The sequence below is a fragment of the Pyxicephalus adspersus genome, chromosome 4 (assembly GCF_032062135.1).
Source record: "Pyxicephalus adspersus chromosome 4, UCB_Pads_2.0, whole genome shotgun sequence".
Lineage (NCBI taxonomy): Eukaryota > Metazoa > Chordata > Amphibia > Anura > Pyxicephalidae > Pyxicephalus > Pyxicephalus adspersus.
The window spans coordinates 21,837,192-21,863,420 of NC_092861.1; the positions used below are offsets into that span (position 1 = coordinate 21,837,192).

At 39.2% G+C, this 26,229-nt stretch overlaps 1 protein-coding gene across 1 annotated transcript in view; it reads right to left on the minus strand.

Moving 5' to 3' along the window:
- TAF1B (TATA-box binding protein associated factor, RNA polymerase I subunit B) overlaps positions 1-25,036 on the minus strand; it is a 56,284-nt gene extending 31,248 nt beyond the window's left edge. Inside the window, exons 1-8 of the mRNA XM_072410089.1 lie at positions 24,876-25,036; positions 16,656-16,754; positions 14,590-14,680; positions 12,908-13,005; positions 11,054-11,134; positions 9,827-9,914; positions 9,168-9,354; positions 7,158-7,257 (exon numbers count right to left, since the gene is read on the minus strand). Coding sequence (XP_072266190.1) covers positions 7,158-7,257; positions 9,168-9,354; positions 9,827-9,914; positions 11,054-11,134; positions 12,908-13,005; positions 14,590-14,680; positions 16,656-16,754; positions 24,876-24,893 — 762 coding nt within the window. The 5' untranslated portion in view covers positions 24,894-25,036. The remainder of the gene's footprint in view (positions 1-7,157; positions 7,258-9,167; positions 9,355-9,826; positions 9,915-11,053; positions 11,135-12,907; positions 13,006-14,589; positions 14,681-16,655; positions 16,755-24,875) is intronic.
- Positions 25,037-26,229: the final 1,193 nt, after the last annotated feature.

Below are 26,229 nucleotides of genomic sequence, written 5' to 3' on the forward strand. Positions count from 1 at the left end.
AATGGATATTTTTTAGGGGTGTAATTTTAGTTATAGTAATATGGCGATAAAAACAACATCAACTTTGGGCCACACTTCCACAGATAGCACAATAGCACTGAGGTATGGCAGTGTTCTCCCCAGCCCCTTTTACCTGGGCACACCACCTGGCACTTTTCAGCGACCACCCAGCTGTGTGGGTAGTTACTGGAAAGGTGGGTCACAGTACAGAGCCACTACCTGCGTACAGCTTTTTCCGGCTCAGCTTAAAAAAAATTCTAGGGAAAATACTGTATGGTAATGCATGGACACTATGACAATATTCAGCCAATGCACTTACAATCGTATGTTGCTATTGTGACACTACAAGGGCACTAATTGTATTTATTCAGAACTGTTTGCTGGCCTTGTAGGTTTGCTTTTCTTCCCTCCCTGTGGGTAAAGTAAATTATTATGTGCTCCTGGGGAGATGCTAATAACGCAAACCCATTGCTTTACTTATCATGGGTAAAGACCAAGTTAAAGTGTATGTAAACTTTTTTAATGTTTTGCATAGAGTGGCAAAGTAATAGAACCCCCCCTGTCAGGTATTAAATTGTCATCTCTGTGTCTTGATTTTTTCCTGACTGGTGAATTTATAGTCTTACATACAATTGTCACAGGAGGTGACGGAAGACTTTCCAATGGGGACACTCCGCCTACTTACTGCTGTGTTTCTGGCACCGGAAGTAAACAGAAATCTCCCCAATAAGGCATATAGAGCAGAAACTGATAGGGATCCTAACTATTCCCCACTCTATCAAAAAGCTAAATGTTTTAGCTTGACATGTGCTTTAAGCTAACCTCTCTTGCATGTACATCTTAATGCAGACTCACAATTTAATAAGCTGCCATTTCTGACCAGCCTGCCTGGTTGCTGTTCTGATCCTCTGCCATTTATAGCTTGTGAATGGCTGACCCAGACTAAGTATGCAACTGGGACGTTCAGCTACTTGCCATACAGTAATCTGAATACTTGCCAATCTGAAGCTGCACTCATTTAATAGACAAGCAGGTTGGCATCTAGAGGCTTGTGGCCCCATATTTTGATCCAATACTGTTCTCTTCTGTAGTCTTTATCGTTTGCCACTATGAAACACTATCTGACAATATACAAAGAGACAATCACCGTTATAGAATTGCTGAAAGTGGTGATCCATTATAAAAGTGATGATCCTGTTGAAAACAGTGATATTTTTAACCGACAGACATTTTTCTAATTGTGAAAATCTAAAAGTGCTGCTATTTCTGCAGAAACCATTTGCCACTTTTATAAACAGGCCCAATATAAGCAGCATATAAAATATTTTGCTTTGCTGTCTATACGTCTGGTTACTTGTATCTGCTCATGCTGCAAGCTACATTTCCATGCAGTAATACCTGGGAAAACAAACAAAAGAACACCATTGCAAACACGACCAATCTTTACAGCATATTTTTATGTGGTTGTCACTGGAAGAACTATAAAAACTTTCTTACCGTGAACATTTGACCTTTGGACACAATATATATGGATATATTCAAGTCCACATTAACAGGCCTCCAGAAAATACCCATGAATTCCCTGTGATTGCAGAGGCATTGGTGGGAAGTGACCCTTCCAAAAATGCCTGTCATGTGACCTGTTGTGTCCACAGTGTGCATTCAGTGTCTAGTCATTGGGAGACAGCACAAGGGTGAAGTTACTAAGCAAATGATAGGGACTCAGGAATATACTCCTGTATTGTTTCCTGCTAGCATATCATTTCATCAGACATCTCGGTATGTTTTCTTAAGTATTCCTCTGTTTATACTAGTGTAAATATTTAACAAGGATAAAAATCTAATGGCGTAACTCAGATTTTACAAGCAGTGAAAGAAAAAGATTTTTAGTGCTGGGAAGGAACGCGAAAGGACAACCTTAAAGTGGACCTTTTATTCTTGTGCAAAAAAAAAAAAAAAATACCATTAACAAAATCAAACAAAACTGAAGCAAGCTTGTTATTTAATTTTATTTTTTCAAAAAGTCTTCTTGAAGAGCAAATCCAGACAAGAAAATTTTTTTAGAGCTGCTAATGAACAGATAATTGCAACTTTGCCAAGCAAAATTTCCACTCATTGCACAGGCTGCACTTTTTCTGGGCATTAAAAATCTTGTGTTTAACCAGTTGTAATGGTTACATCATAACACTCCATAGAAAGGACAACATAGCCCTATTCTAGATTTACCTAAATGTTTACTATGTTAAACTGGATCTAAACCCATGAACACAAATGAAATATTGTGCACTTTACCACTAAAAGCCATATAACTATACGCCCTTTTTTCAGGCATGTTTTGCCCTTATTGATCTTGTATGCATGATTAGCACCTTTCCTTATTGAACTGAGATGAGGACTGTATTTAGGAATTAATTACTCTCAAGGTGAAATATCATATGTAGATCGAAGGTCAATGCCTTTAATCTGCAGGTGACAAAGAACAATGATACAAAAAAACAATGTTACTTTGTATCTCTCTATGGAGGTGGAACAGTGTTTATTGGCACATAACTTCTAGCAATCATTTCAATAAACAGTTCCACAAAGGGGGATTTTAACTAGAATGGCTTCTAAAGACAGAAATAGAGAGTGAAGAAGAGTGTAAAGACAAGGATAACACCACGGTAATAGACTGAAGAGGCTGGGAACATGTTTCAGATGGCCATGGAGAGAAGATTATTAGCTCAGACTTATTAAGGATAAGTTCCAGATATTTTTCAGACATTAAAGGAAAGATGGTGGACAGGCAGTGTAAAGCTTTTTCCAGGAGAGAAGAAAAAAGGGTCAGAGGTGTGCAGAAAGATTTAGATTAATTCAGCAAATTAATCATAGTACAGTGTTCTCCACAGTCCCTTTTAGCTGGGCGCACCAGCCGGTACTTTTCAGTAACCACCTGGCTGTTTTTGGGTGGTTACTGAAGACATGGGTCACAATACAGGGGGCTGCTGCCTGCCTACAATTTCTTCCCACCCGGCTTAAAAAATTTTTTAGGGTTGAACTTAGTAGTGGGGATTGAAAGAAGATGAGTATAGTAGAAGAATAAAGCTTATAAACAATAATTTTGCATGTCAGGAGCAGTGCCACAAATTTGTATGTACTTCTGTTTATGTGTAGTTTTGTTTCCTGCCTGTAGGTTTCCATCACACATTGATAAAAGAGATGAGAATATTGAAATGTTGAGAGAAGAATCCAAGAATCTTGCGTGTGTACAATGCCATCGTCCGAACGGCCATCCTTGCAGATTCACGGACGATGGACAACGAATGATCGTAATGGATGGGGGAGAGAGCACAGCAAGGTGCCACTCCGTCGTTCTCCCCCTCTTCTCTCCATAGAGCAGTATGGTGGTGTATTTACAGCACTCATGCATTGTGCAGTCATTTGTCGCTGGAAAGGATCCTTTCTAACGACAATTATTACTTGTGTGTAGCCTTACACACACACAAAAATCTTCATGAACTACAGCAAGCCATATCCCTGGATAAACATCACTAAATCAGAGATTAAAGCAATTGGTTTTATTAAATAAAGCAAAATAATCCTTATACAAAAAATCTGAGGGGTTTCAGGGCAATGATTTAAAAAGCTTTAAGGGTGTGGACAAAAATGATACCAAGATGAAAGTCTTTTTAAGAATCTAGCAAGGTTTGTAAGCCTACTCACATGATGAGGCTTGTGGTTCAGTAGAAATTGCAAACATAAAACACTTTTATTGGCCAGATGTGATTTTCATTATTATTTCTACAATATTAAAGTGCATAACAAAGTAACAAAAACACAGGGTCTCCTTAAGGTGATTTGCGTGTATTATTCATCTCTGTGCAATAACTTATAATAATGAATCAGGACATACAAATATTGCACACTATTTTTCCAAATCTGCCGGGTAAATTGTCACAAAGTAAAATGCCTGGATCAATCTGATGATAAAAATAGCGGTTTCCTAAGCTGAGACAGCAACAAGTGTCCCCAATGATGGGCTTCCACTAACATTACATTCTGTCAGTTGAGATGAGAATATTCACCAGCATAAAAGCACAGACAGTAATAAAACCGGATAGGGAAACAAATTTCAGCAATTCCCTGGAACTCTATACAAAAATGAAAAATGCTTTTGAAGCCCCTGGAGCAACCTTTAAAGTTTTTGATTATTCAATTCTTGCTTTACAAGATCCCGGCTCATGCATACAAACTATTTAGTTACCCTACCAACCCCCATCACCACACACATACCTATTAATGCTTTACTTACTGTTTTCTGTTTTTTTACTTTTGGCATGTATATTACCCGCTTGGTTTGGTGTACTACACTATGTTTTTCCCTGGGCCAAGTCATTCTACATCTTCACCAAGAAGCATCCCCCACTCTTCCACTAACCCGACTCTCTCCTCTACAATCTACTATGATCGCTGCAGCCAGACTTTTCTAGAGCCACCCCGACTCTCTGGAATGGTCTTCCCCGTCCTTTTCAGCTTGCTCCTACTTTATGTTCATTTATAAGAGTACTCAAAACCCAATATTCCAAATTTGCCTACCCATCTTCTTCTGTCTCTCAAGACCCTCACTACTTCCCACTAATTACATATCTCCCATCCTATTGTGTGCTACTTCCCCCAGCTCCTAGATTGTAAGCTCTTCAGGGCAGGGTTCTCTCCTCCTGTGTGACTGTCTGTATCTGTCTGTTTATTGTAGAGTGCTGCATAATATGTTGGTGCTATATAAATACTGTTTGTTGTTATTATTATTATTATTAACCACCCAAACGATAAGCCCGACCTTGGTTCGGGCTAAAAAAAGTTACAATTATCGATAACCCGGAACTTTTCCCCCTGTACTAAAATCATCACTTACCTGGTCCCGCTGTTATCGTCCAGCGTCATGTTCGTGTTCCAGCGTCGTCCTCCAGCGTCGGGTGCCTTCTCCGAGAACCAGCAGGACCAGGTTAGAAGCCGGCCGGGGGTGAAGAAGATTATCCAGCGTCGTCCTCCAGCATTGGGAGCCCTCTCCGAGAAGAAGCCGGCCGGCGGAGAAGAAGAAGCCAGCCGGCTTCTTCTGCGTCCGTAGCGTGTGCGGGAAATTCAAATTGAAACTCATTCAAACACATTTTGTATTGGATTGAATATAAACTCCTGTATCCAATCGAATACAAAATAATTAAAAAAAAAAAAACAATTGGTAATTGGTAAATTCAAACTCTCATTTTGTATTGGACTGAATACAAAGTCCTGTATCCAATCCAATACAAAATAATAGAAAATAAATTTATGTGGTTTTGTCTATAGGTATGTGACAGACACTAGGGAGGTGTTTTAGAAAAATATATTACTACACAGTATACCAAATTATCGCATTTTCAGTATTTTTCATTTATTTATGTATTCTTGTTTAAGCTGGTTTTTGTGTCTTTTATTTTAATTTTATTAAAAGTAATTTTTTTTTTTTTACATGTTGTTGTTTGTTTCAAACATTTTTTATATTTACGATGATATCTACTAGAACCCTGTTCGGACATATTTCTGTAAGTTACAGGTCTACAATTAAAAAAAAAAAAATTTAATGAAAAACAGTGTAACGCTTTTGGAACAGAAATCTAGACATCAGTGTAACACCCAGGTGGTTAATAATAATATTGTTTGGGTATTGATGAATTAGCCTACATCTATTAAAAATCTAATCATCAACTAAGCCAACATTAGAATATTTTACCCCTAGTTGTAATGAACTATTGGGATTTTTGTTTTGTACTATTTTGCAATACCTAAAATTCTCAAATCAAAACAATTAGGACAAAAAAAAAAAAAACAGATTGGGGGTTTAACCCCTCTGTGCTCTTTATAAAATAAAACAAAAAAAATTATATTCTTTCAAATGGTTGAAGTCCACGTATAGTTTATGAAAGTAATGTGTAACACACAGGTATTTAACAATTCTCATGGAAACATCACAATACCTCCCCTGACAACATATTCAACTGTTTTTCCCCCCAGGTACTGTAGATAACATCTGCTTCCCTCAAATTACCCAGGGTCGTAATCTGCCATGAGATAAGAGGTTAAATAGGATTTCCTGAAGTTCATAGCTACGCTTGCCAAGGTCTGCCACAAATCATCCCCCCACTGCAGCCTTTTACACTGTGACACTACCACATTATAATGTTTAGGGAGGTATGGAGAAACAGGTAACGGACGATGTGGCAGAGATTGACAGGTGGGCAGGGACAGGCACTGTATGCAGACCTTTAACAAGAAGTGCTAGCTGGAAATGAGGATGGGATAAGGACTTTTGCCCAATCCCAAGCCTGAAGAGAACCTTTCCCAACTGTTGATCTGCATACAAGGCACTATTTCACCCACCTATCAATTTCTGCCCATCCTGGAACCTCAAACCTATAAGCTAACTCAAATTTACCTGCACACTGTGCGCTTCACGCAGCATGCTTCAAAAGCAGCAGATACATACAAATTAGATACAGTCTCATATTCTAGCTGAAGGATGTCAAGTATCATCCAGCCCTTCCTCCCCAGCCTTCCCATCTCTGACACACCCTTTCTTCACTGAAATTTGGTCTTTTGAATCACAGACGCTTAGCATCAAATGTGAGCTTTACCTAGGGCAGTCTGCATGCAAATACACCCTGTCCAGGAATTCCCTCCTCCAGACTGACATCTACCCATCAAGGCATTAATAACTATTTTACTCCTACAAGAGCCACCCCACTGTGTGAGTCAGTTCTGAGTGCTCCGACAAGGAGGACTGTGGCAGAGGGCTTTTGCTATACACACAGTCCCTCTTTATGCCGGTCACGATCAGTCTGCATTGTACTGCACAGAGACCCATAACGGGCTGCAGTAAAGTATGTAATAAAATGAGAAGGTTTTATTTTAAACTTTCATGCTAAGATGGGACACCACAGCTAGGTAAGGGTAATATAGGCATATTAAACTACAGCTTGAACTTTTTATATAAATGAAAAACTTGCAAACATCCATAATACTATATACATTCTGTTGATTACAGCCAGACACACACCCCTTTAAGTTGTGTGACTCTCAGTGGTTTCTGAAGCATAAGTCTGCTTTAAAAGTACTAATAGAAAAGCAGTATGAGTAATCCATACCTTGACTCGAAAGATCTGAGAATCAAAACCATAGATTTTCATCTGCTCTGGGAAATACTGCTCTGGATTGAAGTATGGTATGTGACGTCCGAGAAGAAGCCTGTAAAAGGTAACAAAAATAAATTGAATGCGTTAAAAAAATGCATTCTAGTAAAAAGTCATGAATAAATAAAGTCATATAATGGCCAGTTTTAAAGTATTGTTTTTTTCATGGATTCCCTTCCCTCACATTTTCTGTTTGGGTACCTTGATCACCCCTATGATTTTGTTTCTGTGTATCTGGAACAGGAAAGCAAAGAAATCTTCCCGAAAAAACAAAAAAAAAAACACTTTTTTTCTCACACTACATAGATTATTTAAGTAACACAAAACCATAATTCACTATGTGAACTGCAGTTCAGCTGGCAGATATCCTTTCCAGCTTCTAAGAAGTTATACTTTTAAAAAGAGTTGATGTTCAGATAGTCAGGGAGTCTTTTATTGACAAGGGATTCGGATTTTGCCAAATTTTATCTCTAAAGCAGGTAGCAATGTCCTGGGCAGTGAAGGTTGTTGTGGGGGAGGAGGTGTGGGGTTTAGGGGGTGCGTGGGAAGAAATTACAGCGGAGAAATAACTTTTCTTGGCCATTCTGAGTTCAGTATTTAAGTGTTGTAGTCTGGTCCTATAGTCCATGAAGTCAGCGCTGAGGCCAGATTTCCTCCATTTGCACTCAACTGCATAAGCATGTACAGCAGTAGATGTCTGGTCTGATTGTTGTGCCAAGATCTGAGGTGCAAGTTTCCTAGTTGTTACATTATCTTCAAAATAAAAAATATTTAGGTCCATAAATATTGGACTGAGACAACTTTTTTCTAATTTTGGTTCTGTAGATTTTGTCACTCCTAATATTTTAGTGATTTCTCTGTTTTTTTTCTGTTTTTGCAGCTTAAGGATGGCTTGTTTCACCTGCCTGGAACATCTTCCACATACAAGAACCCCCCACCCTGAAATCAACTCCAGCCCATGAAATAGCCTTTGAGTCAATTGTCCAATTACTTTCAAGACCCTGATACGAAGTACTTGTGTTAAAGAGACTTTAGTTCCTTTAGTTCCAAAAAGTTTTATGCAATCTTTTTGTTCAACCCATTGAATTAAAGCTGAAAGTTCAACTGCATCTGAGTTGTTTCATATCAAATTAATTGTGGTAATGTACAGAACCAAAATTAGAAAAAAGTTGTCTCTGTCGAAATATTTATGGACCCCCACCACTATGCCTTCAGATCTCACTTTACATTTCAACAGTGAATACAAAAAGAACAAAACTCACCAACTATCTGGAATCAGGAAGGAATTTTTTCCCCCTGTTGGAACAAATTGTACCAGGGATTTTTTTGCCTTCCTCTGGACCAACTATGTCTTATTGGGTTTTTTAAATCTGGGGTATGTTTATTTCACTAGTGGTTGAACTTGATGGACTTTTTTCACCCTAACCTCTTATGTAACTGTAAAACTTACTACAAACCACATACACAACTTTAATGTGGAAAAAAATAGTAGCAATGCGCCCTCTAAAAAAGGAGAAAACAGATGAAATGTCTTTGTGCTCTTTGCACAATATAAATACAAATCTTTCTACAGGCTCAATTGTATATTTCTTCTGGATGGTTTATATCAGCATACACATTCATCACAGGTATCTTTGAGAAGAACATGAACTCATACTCTCATCTCTATGTTGACCTTTGTTAGGATGATTAGATCATTTTCTCTCACTTGTTTACATTACCTACAATTGTGACATGCTGTGGCAGCTCACTAGGGTATAGGGTCTTTGACCTTGACAGGTCTTTACTGCTGTAGCTTGCTTACACTTTATTTACTGACCTATTTTTACAAACCGAGAGCAAGATCAATTTTTTGCTTTACACTATGTTGCTCCTCTCCAGTGCTTGCCTATTGAAAAAATACTTCAGGTTTCTGGCCAAAAGGATAGACACCTGTGCTCAAATAAATGCAAGTTTGTGCTTTACCTTAGTAAATCAGACAACGTGATTGATTCTCTCAACCAAAGCAATGAGAGGTAGCAGAAGGCCAGTGTCATTGGCATAGACATTTTCTTCCCCCAGCATTTGTTTGTTGTTTCCATGTAGGCTGCCCCATCTACAGACCCTGAGCAGACGCTTGAGGCACTTACAGAAGCTGTCAAACGTGGGTGGTCTGTATAGGAATCCAAAGAACACTTACATTAACATACCATACATTAAGTATACATTAAGGCAAATTAACGTGTACTGAACTAAAAAGGCTGAATTAATAAACAAAGTCTGCTATGAAGCATAGATGTAGAGGACCATAAACATTTGCAAATTAAATAAACTTAGATATTGGTATTTTATTTTAATATCCCAAAAAACCCTTGACATCTTAATTTTTTATAGTTAAATTTGCTAAGCAACCAGCTATACAGAAACCAATTGCGGGATAAACTAATCCCAGGAAAGGAGAAGGAGTTCTAATGCAATTACTGGTTTGTAAATGACACACAAAATGGGATACTCCTCTCTGGCACCTAGAGTCCCGGTTGGGACAATAGGGATTGGGAATGGGGGGACAGACTAGTTAGTCTGTTTACAAAAAAAAAATAACTCATACTGTAGTATTGTAATCGAATTATACAAAATAAACATACCTGGTTCTTTATCAGAATCAGATAAGGGATCACTGAAAATTTCAGGTTCGCTATCCAGATCTGACAAATCCATTCTACTTTGAGACACCTGCCATAAAAAAAAAAAAAAAAAAAAAAAAAAAAAAAGAGTGGGAATGTTAAAAGAGATATGAAGGTAAAAAAAAATAAAAAACTTTCCATATGGGATGCTATGGGTTAACCAAACAGGGAGGTATAAAAAAGGAACAAAAGGTGCAAAATGAACACCAACTGAAACTTTGAAAAAAAAAAGCATAATTATTGTTTGTTTTAATAATAGGCGTTATACAGTTCAATACAATTCTAACGCCACTAATGTCAGAGATTGCTGGACCATCCTGGCCCTGGTAATGACACTCATATACACTAAAACAAAAAAAACACCTGCATATTGTTGTGTAGGTTTTCTTTGTAATTCAGAGCTGACCATTGAGGCATGGACTGCAAAGTGTCTTGTGGTATCTAGGACTAAGACCTTCAATCTTTCCATAGTGCACCATGGTGCCATCTCTTCCCCAGGTTGACCACACACACATACATTAGGCCATACACATGATGTAAAATAAAAATGGGATATTCACATAAATCCTACCCCTTGAAAGGTGCCACTGTAACATGATAATCAATATTGATCACTCCACTGGTCAGCTGTTTTGGCAAAAAGTCAAAACCTTCCTTTACAGAAGCACACATTATAGTATCTTTGGTAAGTTTTTACTGCAACAATTTGGAAATGACAATAAACCAACTACTAGGAAGTGCTGGAATTTTACTATGGCAGGATAGTAAGTTGCTGGACCATCATGGTCGAGTAAAATTGGCTATTGTAAAGCAAAATATTCTATTAACTGCTTTTTCAAGGTCAAAAAAAGGATCAAACCATTTATTTTGTCCCCAAGTTATAGCTACTTTTGGCTGCAAGACTGCAACCATTTCAAAAGCTGCACAATAAATAGCATGGAAAATAATTATCTGTAGAAAGTAATGATCCACAGAGGGCAGTCGGCAATTTGAAAAATGAGGTGAGAATGAGCATCAATTGCCAGCTCGATATAAAAACCTTACTATTGTTCCTAGTATTATAGTGCTGCCCACTGTCAGATAAAATCACATGGTAATATTGTTTATTTATCACACCAGAATAGCTTTGTTAACATGAAGACACCCCAACAGCCAGTGATAAATACAAGATGTCTATGATGCACATACATTTGTTGTGGTTAATCTGTTGCAATAGGCTTGCTGAGTCTTTTGAAGATATCGCCTCCAGAAATTGCACATAACTTCATCCTGTGTAAACACATAGTGAGAAAAAAAAGGTAAAGCAACTTTGAAGAGTTTTTAATCAAGGTTACCTCCACTATCAATCCCCAAAAAATAAGTAAATTATTTTTAGGATAGTGTGTGGAGCCATGCAAATAATTTCTTTATGCCCATGTGGCTAATTGTAACTCAAGATGAGTTTATATTACATTGATATGGTCCTATATTTTATGATAATATATTCCAAACTCTTTACAGCTATTTCAGATTATTTGTCCATCTTCAGTGCAGTGTTTGGAAATTTCCTGACAACTAATCTTTACTTTGCTGCCCTAACCAGTTTGAACACCACCCGCAGTCTCTAAATCACCATTCTTACTAAGGAGACCAATTACCAATTCATGAAAAGATAATACAAGCCAAAATGTATCTATAAATACCATATAACTGGAATTCCTGCATTTTGTTCATTACCAAACAGTTAAAAAGAAAAAAAGAAAATACAATAGCATGTGCATTCACTTCTTTGTCACCAGATTATGTGAAAGGTACCATGGGTCATATATGGTGGCTTTGCCCTAAAGTATCGAGATTATGGATAAGTGAATATCATATGATTTATACGGTACTGGGAATTAATTTGCCTAAGGACCCTTGCCATGCATTGTTTCATGTTCCTTTGCCTAATGTCGATAAAACATCTACCTCTACCCTTTTTTCTCATATTTTTATGGCTACCAAGCAGACTTTTGCATGTGCATAGAAGACTTCTGTCTTAAACTTTATGGAAGAAAAAACCAAATGCATGGTACTATGGTTAACGAACAAATTACAGCTATTTAATGATTCCCAAGATAAGTTTTTGGCTGTCGGGCAACTATGGTTAGACTATTATCTGCATCTGCCTTCCCCAAGAACTCTTTACCTCCTACATATTTAAAATCTTATCTACTCCATATTGTAACAGGATGTTTACTTATTCTCCCATTTTTCTACTTTTTTATTCTTTCTTTTCAAAAACCATGCTTTTTTTTTTCCTTCTGGGTGTTTGTATTAGTGTTTTGTATTTGGTTATGGCCAATACTGTAAAGTAACCACTAATTTTTTTTTTGTATTATGCTGGATTTTTGTTTCCATTTTCTGTGTTTCTTTATCACTATACACCTTTTGTTTTTTTGTATACATAAATCTTCTCAATAAAACTTTTGTACTAGAAAAATAAAAAAAATAATGATCCAAAATGTTAGTTCTTTCAGCAAACAAACATGATGCTGCTCCTTGGTTGTCCAGACTATTGGCCATTACACACAGTAGATTTATCTGGTAGCAAACTTACTGAAACAAAAAACAGGAAGCATATTCCAGTCAAAACAAACCGAAACGTTTGAAGTTTGAGTATGATGGGAGTTCTCCTGCTCACTTGAATCTTTTAACGCCTGGATGTCAGCAAGAGGAACTAGTGAGAGCTTTGGGAGACTCTAAAGTTTGACACTTTGCCAGAAATGTCACCCCGGATCATTTCACAGCATCAGATCCAAAGTTTGAGCGAGCAGCAAGGAATGTATTAACCTTTTTTTCCCCCAAGGTATGGCTTTATTGTTTTTGTAATTATCCTTTTCACAACACAGAATCATATTAGGACTTTAATAAAGGAATATTTACTGGTAAAAAATTGGACAACTTTCCTAATGTAAACAGATACCTTGTTCCATTTTTGTGCAAAGAACAGCAATTAAACTCTATGTTACTAAGCAGAATAACAATTTCATTTGTCTTTGACCGGATCTTAAATAACATTACCTTAATCCGAGGATCCACTCCTAAAGCCTCAAGAGCTTCTGCTTGTTTAAGTAGTATGCATTGAAAGCCTTCACAAATATACCACTCCCATCCCTTTTCTATAAAGAAGAATCATAATGTATTAAAAATTAATTTTTCAAAAGAAAAATTCAAATTTACTAAAAACATCAATTCAAAATTAAGGAGTGCATACTTACAAGGGGACACATAGTAGGGGGGGGGAAAGGAAAAGGAGACGATCACTGCTGACCTCCTAAAGCAAACATTCAGCAATCATGAAAAGAAGAATTCCTGATCTGCATGTTTGTGCCAGGTGAGTGACACAGAAGTGTTGAAGACACTGGACCAGTATGACTATTATTATTATAAAACAGGATTTATATAGCAGCAACATATTACGTAGTGCTGTACAATAAATATGGGTTGCAAATGACAGACAGATACAGACACAGGAGGAGAAGAGGAGCCTGCCCAGAAGAGCTTACAATCTAGGAGGTGGGGGAAGTCTCACACAATAGGAGGGGGGATATGGAGTGGTGGGAAGTAGTGACCACCAGCTAGCTAACATTCTTAGGAGTGTAATAATGACATGTTCCACATGACTAAAGTTTTTGCTTAGTATCAAAATAAATTGAAAAACAATTCATAATGTACTTGGCATCTCCTTTTCCTATTCCCAGAAGGTCAATACACCAAGCAATAAACCATGCATTATATCAGGATGCTGACATGAATAGGGACTTCTGTGCACTGCACACTTCCCAGGTCACAACACCTTTTGAATGAATGGATACAGAAGATTTGATGGCCAATATATCTACAAAAACTGTAATGCTATCCAGTCTTCACTAGATGTGCCCCTGGATTTATGAGTAAATTAATTTACAAGTTATGAAGACAAAGGGGTTCCATCACTTTATAGGTTTAAAAAAAGCATCCATGAAAATATACAATCTATTCTATAACATAAACATGTTTATTTCATTGTTACACTGTTCTTGGTCCCCTCTGCATAACTTTATTTCTTAAATTCTTCAAATATAAAATTAAAAGATTATAAGGTTCTATCCCTTTCCCATGAAAACTTTGTGATTTCCAGTACAGGTAAGCCCAGGGTTAAGGACATCCGACATACAGACAACTCCTAGATATGAACGAGTTTCCTTGCTCCCTTGTGTACAGAATGAAGGCATGAGGGAGGGAGGGGTCAGTTCCCATGACTTGCAGGAGAAATCTTTTGCTAAACACAGCTGAGGTTGTGGGTGATCTTAGGGGGATGAGCTCATTCTGCAGACTCTGTAACTCTTTAATGATCAAGACAAACTCTGCAGTTGTTTCATTTTGCATATCAAAGCACAGATTGCTCCAGAAGGAAATGAATGTCTAGGCCATAAAGTTTTTTTTTTTTGCTTTGTTTGTGATTATAATGATTGTGTATGACGATTCTATACAGTAACTGACACCACACTGCCTAATAATATGTTGAGACAAACATCTGTCCTAAATGTATTCATTAATATAATGTACCTATTCCAAATTGCATACAAATTCAACTTAAGAACAAACCTACAGTCCCTTTCTCGTATGTAACTCAAGTACTAATCATTTTATAATCCCAATATATATCCTATTATTAATCCTATTTTATAATCCTTTTACAAACTGGATCTGCCAGCTCTCACCTATTTTTGATCTCCCCCTCAACCCTCTGGACAAGGAGTGGATCTTTGCATTGGTAGTAAAAACTTCTGATTCCTCAAGTTCTCTGGTTTTCTGAAATTACAGAAAAGAAATTAAAAACTTAAAACAGTGATTTGTTACATTAGTATTGCTTAGCTAAGTCCAAAAGGCAAACATTTTTAAGCTCCCATACATTGTTTTATGTATAAATGTTTCAGAAAGAGGTAATGTGTTACCAATAACAACCAGTTAAACTTTATTTTCGGCTTTAACTACAGGTTTAGAAATTAATAGCATAATTTAGCAACAGGATTTTTTCTATTATTATTAATAATAATAAATAGGATTTATATAGTGGCAACATATTACGCAGAGCTGTACATTAAATTGGGGTTGCAGATGACAGACAGATATAGACAGTGACACAGGGGGAGGAGAAGACCCTGCCTGAAGAGCTTACAATCAAGCCTGAACCCAATTTATTTCCATGCAACAGATAATGTATATTTTAAAAACAGAGTGGAAAGAGGGCAAACTGCTGTAGGTATTTAATATAAGAAGTACTTGCTGCACTCTTTCAAACCTTCATGTTATGGTTAAGTCCCAGTTTATTCAAACAGAAAACAAGTTGGCATTTCTTTCTACTGCTGAAGTTTGAGCCACCCCCCACCACCATGCTTTTTGTGCCTTCCAAGTAAAGCTGTCCATAATTCAGAACCTTGGGCACTTGGCACATCAGTAAGCTTTAATACTACCTGGTGGTGTCTGAGGCTGTTTTTTCACCTTGACAGGAAGGTTACTGCAGGTAAGTAAAAGTACTACTAGTTACCTGACCTTTATACCTGCAGCAGTTTGCAAACCTTTGTCCAGAGAAAGTAACCTTTTTTATTCAACATAACATGCTTAAAATAAGCACTACGAATAAAAGAAATTTTGCATGGTTCCACAAATGGAAATGCTCAATTGCCAGATTTTCTTATTACTTTGAATTGGAGCAATAGCTCAAGCAAGTCAGTTCACTAGGAATAAGTAGCATTACTGTGGTATAAAGAAGATGAAAAGGTTGGCCTTTAATAATAACAATCAAAAACTGCATTAGGAAATAGTCTATAAATAGTTTTATTCTTTATTATTATTTCCGTGCGTCCATACTGCTCCCAGCAGATGGCAACTCACATTGCCCTTTCCTTGTGCAAAAACTTATATTTCTTCAGTTTTTATTGGGGCTTCAGTGTATAAACACATCAAGGTGGTAATGAGATAAAAGTTAGATAAAATAGAAGATCCAAGATCCTGCCCATGCTGTTGTCCAAACCAGTAGTAGCCAATCAGATGTTGGGAGCATCAAATATAGCCCCTTAGAAAGGACAAAGAACTTTAACAACAAAGTTTATCATTTTCTGGAATGATAAAAGTTGACTTGCAGTTTATTGTGGACCTTATATAAGCTGCTATAATGGGTCAACATGGTAATGTCCCAACCACCATCAATAACCATTTGCACTACTGGTAAACTACTACTGTGACTGTAGCCATCAGTACTGCCAATTATGCTATCTGTAATGCAGTATTTTCCTCAGAAATGTTTTAAGCTGGGTGGGAAGAAGAAGTAGGAGGATGGCAGCCCCTGCATTGTGACCCAACTTTTCAGTAACCACCCAAAAAAACGTAGGCAGTTACTGAAAAGTGACGGGTGGTGCACCCAGATAAAAGCGGCTGGTAATGCACAGCCACAAATACAAGAGACAAGAAAAAAAAGAAAACATAACATTTCTCAAGATTAATTTTATTATTAAACAGGATTTATATAGCGCCAAAATATTACGCAGTGCTGTACATTAAATAGGGGTTGCCAGTGACAGACGAGTACAGACAGTGACACAGGAGGAGAAGAGGATCCTGCCCCGAAGAGCTTACAATCTAGGAGAAGGGAATGTGCACTATGAGGTCACTTGTGGCTTGCAAGCTTTCAATCAAGCAGCACATCCACTGGCACCTCAAGAATCAGAGGGCAGATAGCTTCTATTGTGATGAATTTCATATACAGATATATCCTCAACTTTCTTACCTCTATGACTTTGTGGCAGGATCTACAGTAGAATTCGCATGCATCGCTTATCCCCCAATTAACGTCTGCACACTGGGGGCACGGCTCCTTATAATCCCTCTAAAGACAAATGCAGTTAGCATACAAGCAAAACAATCATCAGCATACAAGTATTTTCATCTGTTTAAAACTCAGTTCCAGGCAAGCAAATATATACATAGACTGGAATATTTACCCACTCTATAACTTAGTCCCTTCATTTTTGTGATTTTTACACTTCTGACAAACAGTGCAGCAAGGAGCATAATAGTACTTTTAGAGTAACACAGCCTCAACATTGGAAGAGAAACCTTCAGGTCATCAGGCTCCCTTATTTTTGATCATTCATTTATCCAAAGCTCTGTTGTTTTCAAAGTACTGAATTTCATGCAAACTGATCAGTTTCGCAGCAGGCTTGCAGCTGCAGTCACATAATGCTTACTATCTACCTTCAGCAGTTTGTTGAGGTAAGAGCACATTATTCCCAGTGACAGGAGGTCATTCTGCTATCAGGCAAACAAAAATAAAGTTTTCAACACAATAGCCTTTATATATAAAACAGAGAATCTGAAATTCCCTGGTTGGAATCATTTACCGCCATTGAAACAAACAGACCTGTGAAGATCCCAAAAGGGAATGTCTGATTTCTTGTTTTATAAAAAGAGCCCAATAAGTGCATTTATAGCATACAACCCGGTGTTAGACAATCAGCTACTTTAGAAAAGATTAAATGGGGAGTTTATGTTGTGATGGCACCAATAAATGTATAATAACTTTGCCCATTGTAGAGTTTGTGGAAAAAAAGAGTTCCTCAATGTTCTGCCAAAAGAAACACAATGAACAACATGTAACCAAGATAAGTACCGTATTTTTCGGACCATAAGACGCACTTTTTTTCCCCCTAAAGTGGGGGGAAAATCAGGGTGCGTCTTATGGTCCGAATGCATATTTTTTTTACTTGTCTGATTTCTTGTTTTATAAAAAGAGCCCAATAAGTGCATTTATAGCATACAACCCGGTGTTAGACAATCAGCTACTTTAGAAAAGATTAAATGTGGAGTTTATGTTGTGATGGCACCAATAAATGTAATAACTTTGCCCATTGTAGAGTTTGTGGAAAAAAAAGAGTTCCTCAATGTTCTGCCAAAAGAAACACAATGAACAACATGTAACCAAGATAAGTAATTGTGATACAATAAAATGTTAAAAGAACTGGTGAGATTCCAGTGTGTAAATATGTGTTCACAACCCAAAGAATATTCAGGAAAAGACATTAAATATTTTAGTAGTTAAGGTGATGAATAATCCTAATCATTTTCTTCAGGGTACATGTATGGCATCACAGAGGGCAACGTGAAAGGTGCAACCATTGCCTAGGGTGCTGCCACCCAGCAACCCCTCTAAATCCCTAAAAAACAGGCCAGTGCTACCACCAACTACTTGAGTCATCATTAGTTATAACTGAAGCAAAGTCACCCTTCTGCTGCACCTCTTCCACAAAAAAATACCGCCAAACCAAATCCGGGCCTACCAACAACCCTGAATTGACCCCACGTATGGAGTCAATAGACGAATAAGTACAACGTATGTAGAGCCAATGGGAAGCGTTAGGATTATTATTATTATAGAGTATTTATATAGCACCGATATATTATGCAGTTCTGTTTATTGGGGAGAAGGGAGGAAAAAAAATGGCACCCCGGTGTGCGCTCCACGACCTAATTGCCCGGTGGCATGACTATTCTTCTTGGGTGAGAATATTTTGACGTGTGTAAGCAGCCTAGGAGAAGAACCTAGCAGCAAATAAAAACTTCATATTTTTTTTAAAAGGTTTTTAAAGATCACCACACATCTTACATATATAATTTTTTTAGACTTGCCAACACGCTATACAGTGCTTGGACTGTACCCCTTCCTTAGGTCAGCATACAAAATACAAAATAACTTCTCACCCGTACTATGCAGAAGAATATCTTTAAAGTGTTTAGTAAAAGCAAATAGTACATCTTTTCAATACATCTACATACTTCATGGGCTCTATCTATAACTTATTCCCCCAGTCAATTCCTCTGAAATTCACTTACAGATGCCCATAACTCTCTATAAGTCTCCTGAAGAAAAGCGAATTGAAAAAGGAATAATTTATAATTACAGCTCTATGCTTGTTGTTTTTTTTTATTTTTGTGTTGATACGGCTAGAAATGTAGCTAGCTCCTAACTTCTTGTATGAACGGAGAACACAGTATCTTTAGCTGCAATAGAATTGTTAAAGAATTGGTAAAGTAACCAACCACAGAACATTAAACCCACACAACCAGTAACATAAAACCATGAGACCACCTAATCTTTCTGCACTAAGCCCAGGACTCTCCTATTGATGGGATCTTTCTCACACACGCACGTAAGAACAAGAAGAAATCAAAGGCAATATCTCACTGTTTATCTTATATTAAAATCACAGCAGCTTTATAGGATACTTTAAAAGGACATCAGGGTCACATAAAATCAGTAGACCGCATCTGTTTATTTTATTTCCCTTGTTGTACCGCTGAATAACTTAATAAAGGCAGCCTGAGAGAAATAGTAAAGTACCTCATAACCACAAAGAACTTAGAGAATTCTCAACATGTATCCAAGTGTATTTGTACACTAATGTAACTCTAAATTAAATTTCTAGGGAACTACACAAAATACTTTAGGAAACTAAGGACGTATGCCCGGGTTTAGACAGGATATTTACTCAGATTATTTTGTTTAAACATGGTGGCAGGGCAAAATAATTCAAGCAGAAAACCAAGGCAAACAAATTTTATGTTGATATTAATAATATACTGTGTATTGTTACTGGAATGTTGTGTCCTTTGTGTATTTTTCCAAATTTCTACAGTAATCCACAACGGAGGCTCAGAAGGTAGAGCTCCGGCCTTTGCACCGCTAGGTTCCGTGTCTCTCCGTGTTTGCGTGGGTTTCCTCCAGGTACTCTGGTTTCCTCCCACATACCAAAAACATGCACTTAGGGTAACTGACTTCCTGCAAAATTGACCTTAGACTGTTGTAATTACATATGACTATGTTAGAGGTAGAATTGGACATATAATTATACTCTGTAACTCCCATCTCCTGCCTCTGGACTGATTCACCCACTTGGACTCCAACACATCTCCTGTTGCTGCCATTCTGAACTGCTATTTCATGAAACCATCTATGCGGCTGAATCGACATATCCTTCTCCTAGAACTCACCAAGCCTAGAAGCCTTATTACAGGACCGATTCTCATTGACTTCAGTCAGTTTGCCACATTGTTTATTGTATGCATATGGTTCGCAATTATCAGTTACAATGTAATATTCACCCTGCTCTCTCTTTGTTGGCTCTATTTCCCGTCCTCTCCAGTCTGATAACTCATTGTCTCTCCACTCCATCCTCCTGATTTCCCTGTCTGTGGTCCTGCACTTTTTTTCTTTACTGCTACTTTCTGGTGACATCTCACCCGACCCTGGTCCCCCACACAGCCTCCCTCTTCCATACATTCTCAGCAAGATACTTCCTTCTCCTAACCTCATCCCTATTCACCCTACCCATAAGTTATTTTCCCCGATTTCTCTGGCAGTCTATGGAATGCCAGATCTGTTAGCAACAAATTAACTTCCATACACAACCTTCTCCTTTCTAAGACTCTGAACTTTCTGGCTCTCACTGAAACTTGGCTTTCCTTCTCTGACTCTCTCCTATGGAAGCATGCACTTTACACATACCCCTAGACCTGGCAACAAAGTAGGGGGTGGTGTGGGTCTCATTCTCTCATCTAACTGTACATTCAGAGACTTTCCTACTCCACCCGCTTTCATTTTCAACGCTTTTGAAGTCCACTTTGTCCGTCTTTTCAGCCTCTTACCCCTCATTGTTGGTGTTGTCCACCGGCCCCCGGGCCAAGTCTCACAATTTTTGGATAACTTTGCATCCTGGCTCCCACACATTCTTTTCCAGGACCTGCCCACCCTCATCCTCAGTATTTTAATGTTGCAATGGATGAGCCCAACCTTCCCTCCTCAGATAAACTGCTCTCCATCACCTCCTCATTTGGACTCACTCAGAGCATCAACGGACCTACACACATCGCCGGACACACTTTAGACCTGGTATTTTCCAAACTCTGCAACCTCACCCTCCTTGACAACTCACCATTTCCCCTTTTCTGATCACAATCTTATCACCTTCAACCTATCAAACTCCTGCCCGCCTTTGCCACATCCCAGACCTGGTCAATGGCAGAGAGATATCCGTAACCTCAACCACAACCTATTCTCAAACTGCCTTGGGTCCCTAACCCCCTCCCTCTCCAAAATCACCTCCCCAGCTGAAGCCGCCACCCTGTTAAACCATACTCTTTCTCTGGCTCTGGATAAATAGCCCCTGCCACCTTCCGCTACCCCCACCCTGCCAACCCACGCCCCTGACACAACAATCACACCAAACAGCTACAAAAGTCTGTTCGTGCAGCCGAGCGCAAGTGGAGGAAATCTGGCCTCAGCGCTGACTTCATGGACTACAAAGCCAAGCTACAAAACTTTAATACTGACCTCACTGTCACCAAGCAAAATTATTTCTCTGCAGTCATTTCCTCTCAAGCTTCCAACAGACGCAACCTCTTCTAAACAATTGACTCCCTCCTAAACCCACCTGCTCCCCCCACATCTTTCTCTGCCCAAGACATCTCCACCTACTTCAAAGATAAAATAGACAAAATCAGACATGATGTCTCTGCTCACCGGGCCACTCCAACCAAACCCACCCCTTCCACCTGTAAATCATCACTGCCCTCCCTCAGCCCTGTTACTGTGGACAAAGTCTCTTCCCTTCTCTCATCATCTTCATCTACTACCTGTCCGCTTGACCCAATTCCCTCTGATGTACTCTGTGCCCATTCCTCCACCCTGGACCCCGCCCTAACTGAACTATTCTTCCATATGTCACCAAACTTCTTGAACGCCTTGTCTACAAAAGATTTACTGATTACCTGAGTACCAACTCTCTCCTTGACCCCCTCCAGTCTGGTTTTCGAGCTGCCACTGAAACAGCCCTTACTAAAGTGGCCAATGACCTCAGCAGAGCTAAGTCTTTCCCTGCTCATTCTCCTTCTCCTTGATATTTCCTCCGCTTTTGACACTGTTGATCACCCCCATCTAAAAGAAATCATGCACTCCATTGGTATCATTGATCCTGCTCTCTCTTGGTTTGCTTCCTATCTTTCTGACCACTCCTTTCAAGTTTCTTTCACTGGTAATTCCTCCTCCCTCTTGGTGTTCCCCAAGGGTCAGTCCTTGGACCGGTTCTCTTTTCTCTGTACACCTCCTCTCTCGGTAGTCTCATATCCTCCTTTGGCTTACAGTACCTCCTCTTCTGCTGCATCACTTTGCAGATCCCTACACTGGCTTCCATTTCACCTTCAATCATTTCACCTGAATCAAATTCAAGTTCCTGTGCTTTGCCTTCAAATCCCTCCACAGTTCTTGTCCCACTTACATTTCTGACCTAATAAAAAAGTACACCCCCAGCAGCTCTCTTCACACCTCCAATGACCTGCTACTGCTTCCTCACTCATAACCTCGTCACACGCACAGATACAAGACTTCTCTAGAACTGCTCCATCTCTCTGGAATGGTCTTCCTTATCCTATACCGCTTGCTCCTACTTTCTGCTCATTTAAAAAGCGCTCAAAACCCATCTTTTCAAACTTGCCTACCCCTCTTCTTCTGTCTCCCAAGCCCTCACTACTTTCCACCACTACATATCTCCCCTCCTATTGTGTGTTAATTCCCCCACCCAACAAAAGAACTTTTGCTTCTGTCTGGGTTTCTGTGAAAAAGCACCATTCCTGCTGCTGTCACCACCATTTTTTTGTGTGTGGGTCTACATTTGCAAGGAAATTTGGTGCAGATATTCAAAGGGGGACTCAAATGAAACAGGACTGTCCTCGGTGTGGCTGGACAGCAAGTGGATGGGGTTTGATTAAGGTCAGTGCTTGTTCCCTCATCCCTTGCCAGTCAGTAGCCAGGCGGATGACTCTGTGAAATAATCTCACTCCTCAGGCAGTGATTGTTTCTAAATTCTTTTCTCCTTACCCTGTCGAAAGTGTGATGTCAAATTTCAGGGAGCAAAGAACTTGTTTGAAATTTTGTTTTCCCCTTGGCAAAACACCAATGGAGTCATTACAAATGATTCAGATGGCATACACCGTGTTCTGTCTTGATGACAAAGTTCACCAAGACCAACAGAAAGTGATTGTTCATACCAGGTTTTTTTGCAAATTATTTTACCCCTAAAAATGCTTTAAAAAAATAGTTAAAACGGAATAAAAAAACATACTTACCATTAATCCCACAGGTCCATCGATGGTGCTGGTCCTTCTGATGATCTGGTCCCGCATTGTCCTGGGATTCCTCATCACCCCGGCGCTGGTAAGCACATCCTTGGCCTTCTCTTTCGTTTAACATTCTTTGTCACCCTATCTCAAATGCGCAGGTGTGAGCAGGTGTGAGGTGTGAGCAGGTGACGTAGCCGCTGTGAAGATCGGCATGCATGAGATCGGCCTCTTTCCCCTAGGAAGAAAAATGCCCGATCTCAGGCATGGGCAGAAGGAGCAACCAGAGCGTCCCGGGATGCGTGAAGTAGGTAAGTCTTGAACACCAACATTTTTACTGTATATAGAAAGGTTGTCTACCGAGTTTTGGTACGCTTTAAAAAAATCTCCCTTACCTTGACTTCCGCAGATTCCTCAAACCCTCAGGAGCTTTCCTCGATTGGATCCCCCACATTCCTGGAATCGTTCTTCATCCGGGCCTGAAGGAAGTGCCAGGCATCGCCATCATTGCCTACATTCTCACTTGTTTTTCCTATGTCACTCAATCTTGCACCTGTGCAGGTGCGAGATCGGGTGACATGGAATGCTCCAAATGGAAAAGAAAAAAAAAAGGATGCCGATCTCACTGCGCATGCATGAGATCAGCATTCCCCTATTGCCAGAAAATGCCAAGATCGAGCATGTGCAGAAGGAGAAGCCAGAAGCCACCTGGGATATGTGACATAGGTATCCCAGGAGGTTCTTGATTACCATTTGGTCTAAGACAGATGGGGAGGGACTTCCCGCTTTTTAAAATAACTTTGACTTCTCTACCCTATTATATAAAGTAACTTTAACATTGGACTGAATGTGTCTGTTCATTTTCCTATATTTGAAAGGCTGTAGGAAGCAGCAGCATTGCCGCGCTTATTGTTAACGTACATGCAGAGTCCAGGGGCACTTGGCACATGTGCTACCTTCATAAACACAAATTGGTGCTGGTTTACCTGCAAATGGTAAAAATGCTTGAGCAAAAAAAAAAAAAAAGTTACTGCTCTACTAGGCTTCTGAAAATGCTTTGCAGTGACAGAATGTTACAAGTCTTCAGCCCCTGGGGAGCTAAATACCATCACTAAATACAGTTAGGCTCCGTACAGATATTTGCCTAATATGAACAGTTGGCAAGAATCGGACATGTGTACAGCGGTCACCCGATGTTGATAAACTCACAAAAGACCGATTGGAAACTAATGCTATGCACGTCAAGGAATGAGAGCATAGTGAGGTGCGGCTTGCTCTTCCTCCCCCTCCCATACAAAACAAGCCCTGTATGTACTCATTGTTATCCGTCAGTCTTTGTAGCTGGAAACAATCACAAAAGATCATTCCAGTCATGTAAATGGCCCATGTGTACACGGCCCCCGAGTCTGCGCATGTGTACACGCCCGCCCTGAGTCTGCACATGCACTTAAGTGAGTACCCATTGACAGCATGGCATCCTGGTGTGTTATGGGGCAACCTATTAAAATAAATTTGCTATAAATGCAACAAAATGACTGAAACAAGGAATATGCACCATTTTCCATATGTTGAATTGTTATAAAAGCCCAGCATGCAGTAATTAGATGCAAGGATGAAGGTGAAGGGCAGTGGCATTTTAGAGGTCTATGCAATGTTGGAATTATTAATATGTTTTACGTTTATAAATCTCTGAGCTGAGGACACTCCTAATACACTTTATAAAGAACTGTACGGAACGCTTGGTCACACGCGGCTTCCATAGCGACTCCACCACTAGGACAAGCAACAGGCGGCCACGTGACTTGTACTAGCCGCATCTCAATGACGTCAGTGTACGTACCGTGCTTTCTTCATCCATGGCTGCCGCGCATTACACGCCAGATTCAATCACCGATATCTTCAGGGAACACACAGATTGCCAAATTATTAAAGAAAAACTTATTCGGGCATGAGGAGTCAATAAAAGGCACGAAGATTAGACGTCACTTCCATGCTGTCGCGTACATATGACGTTGAACACAACGGCATGTGACCAGGCTAGGACGTGCTAGCCAATCATAGTACGTGTTGAGCAGTTGCTGGGCTTTTCCTGTTGTTCTGTGACAACAATGGGAGTTCTTCTCTCTGGGTTGTCACAGGCTGATTGTTTATCTGCACATATAAGCTCAGTGCAAGACTAACAATATTTTAAAGCCTAACTTTTATTAATGCAAAGCTAAATAAAATGCAGTTATTCCTAAAACAGACACAGTTTTAGTGTAACACCTGGGTCCTGGCAGTTTACTGTATGGAAGGGAGCCTGTGATTTAATCCCATGTGTTTCTATAGGCTCTTTTAATAAATGATTCCCTCTTTAATTCTAATTAAATTACTTTCCTATTCATTTCCCATTGTGACAGCTGTGCACTTTTCTCGATTGGCCACTAGGTGGCAGAACGAGTCATTGTTTTAGGAGCCTTGTAGAAATAAATGAGGATAGAATTCACCACCAGCGAATGTCAGGAAATTCAACCAGAGGAATAAATTATAAATACAGCTGATTGTGGTGATATAGGTCACTGGAGGGACGTCTGCACTGAGACCTCTGCTTCCTCACAGAGAAAAAGTGAACATCTCTGCAGCTGCTGGCGGGGCATTGGCTTTACTACTTAGGCTGTGGCTGCAACAAAGTAAAAAATCACAATATTCAATCCCTAAAGCCTCATGCAGATTCTTGATGATTGTCACTGGAAACAAACTTTTATAACATTTCTAGGAGTGGATTCCATCCACTGTTTGGTTCTATGGAGAGAGGAGGATGAGTGAGCTGCACCCCAGTGTGCTCTCCTCCATAACAGTGAACAGTAGTTTGGTTGTTCATCAATCCGCAAGGACTGCTGTACACCGAGTTTGCCTCGGGCAACTGCTATCCAACATGTACATAGCTTAACAGTATCTCCCTTTAAACATATTAAGCCATTTTGTTTAGAAATGTCTAAAACAAATCATCCCTCCACTGCAGACTGTCACCTTGCAACAAATGTATAATGTTGCTGTCACTGTGGTTGATTGGTAGAGAAAATTCTTCCTCATCTCAAAATTAAAGCAATTTGCTGGCCAATGGTGATGATTTCTATATAATTACTTCATTCGCTTTGCATCCACATTTTGTATTCTCATTATTCTCTCACCTATAATAAAATTTGGCATTTTTA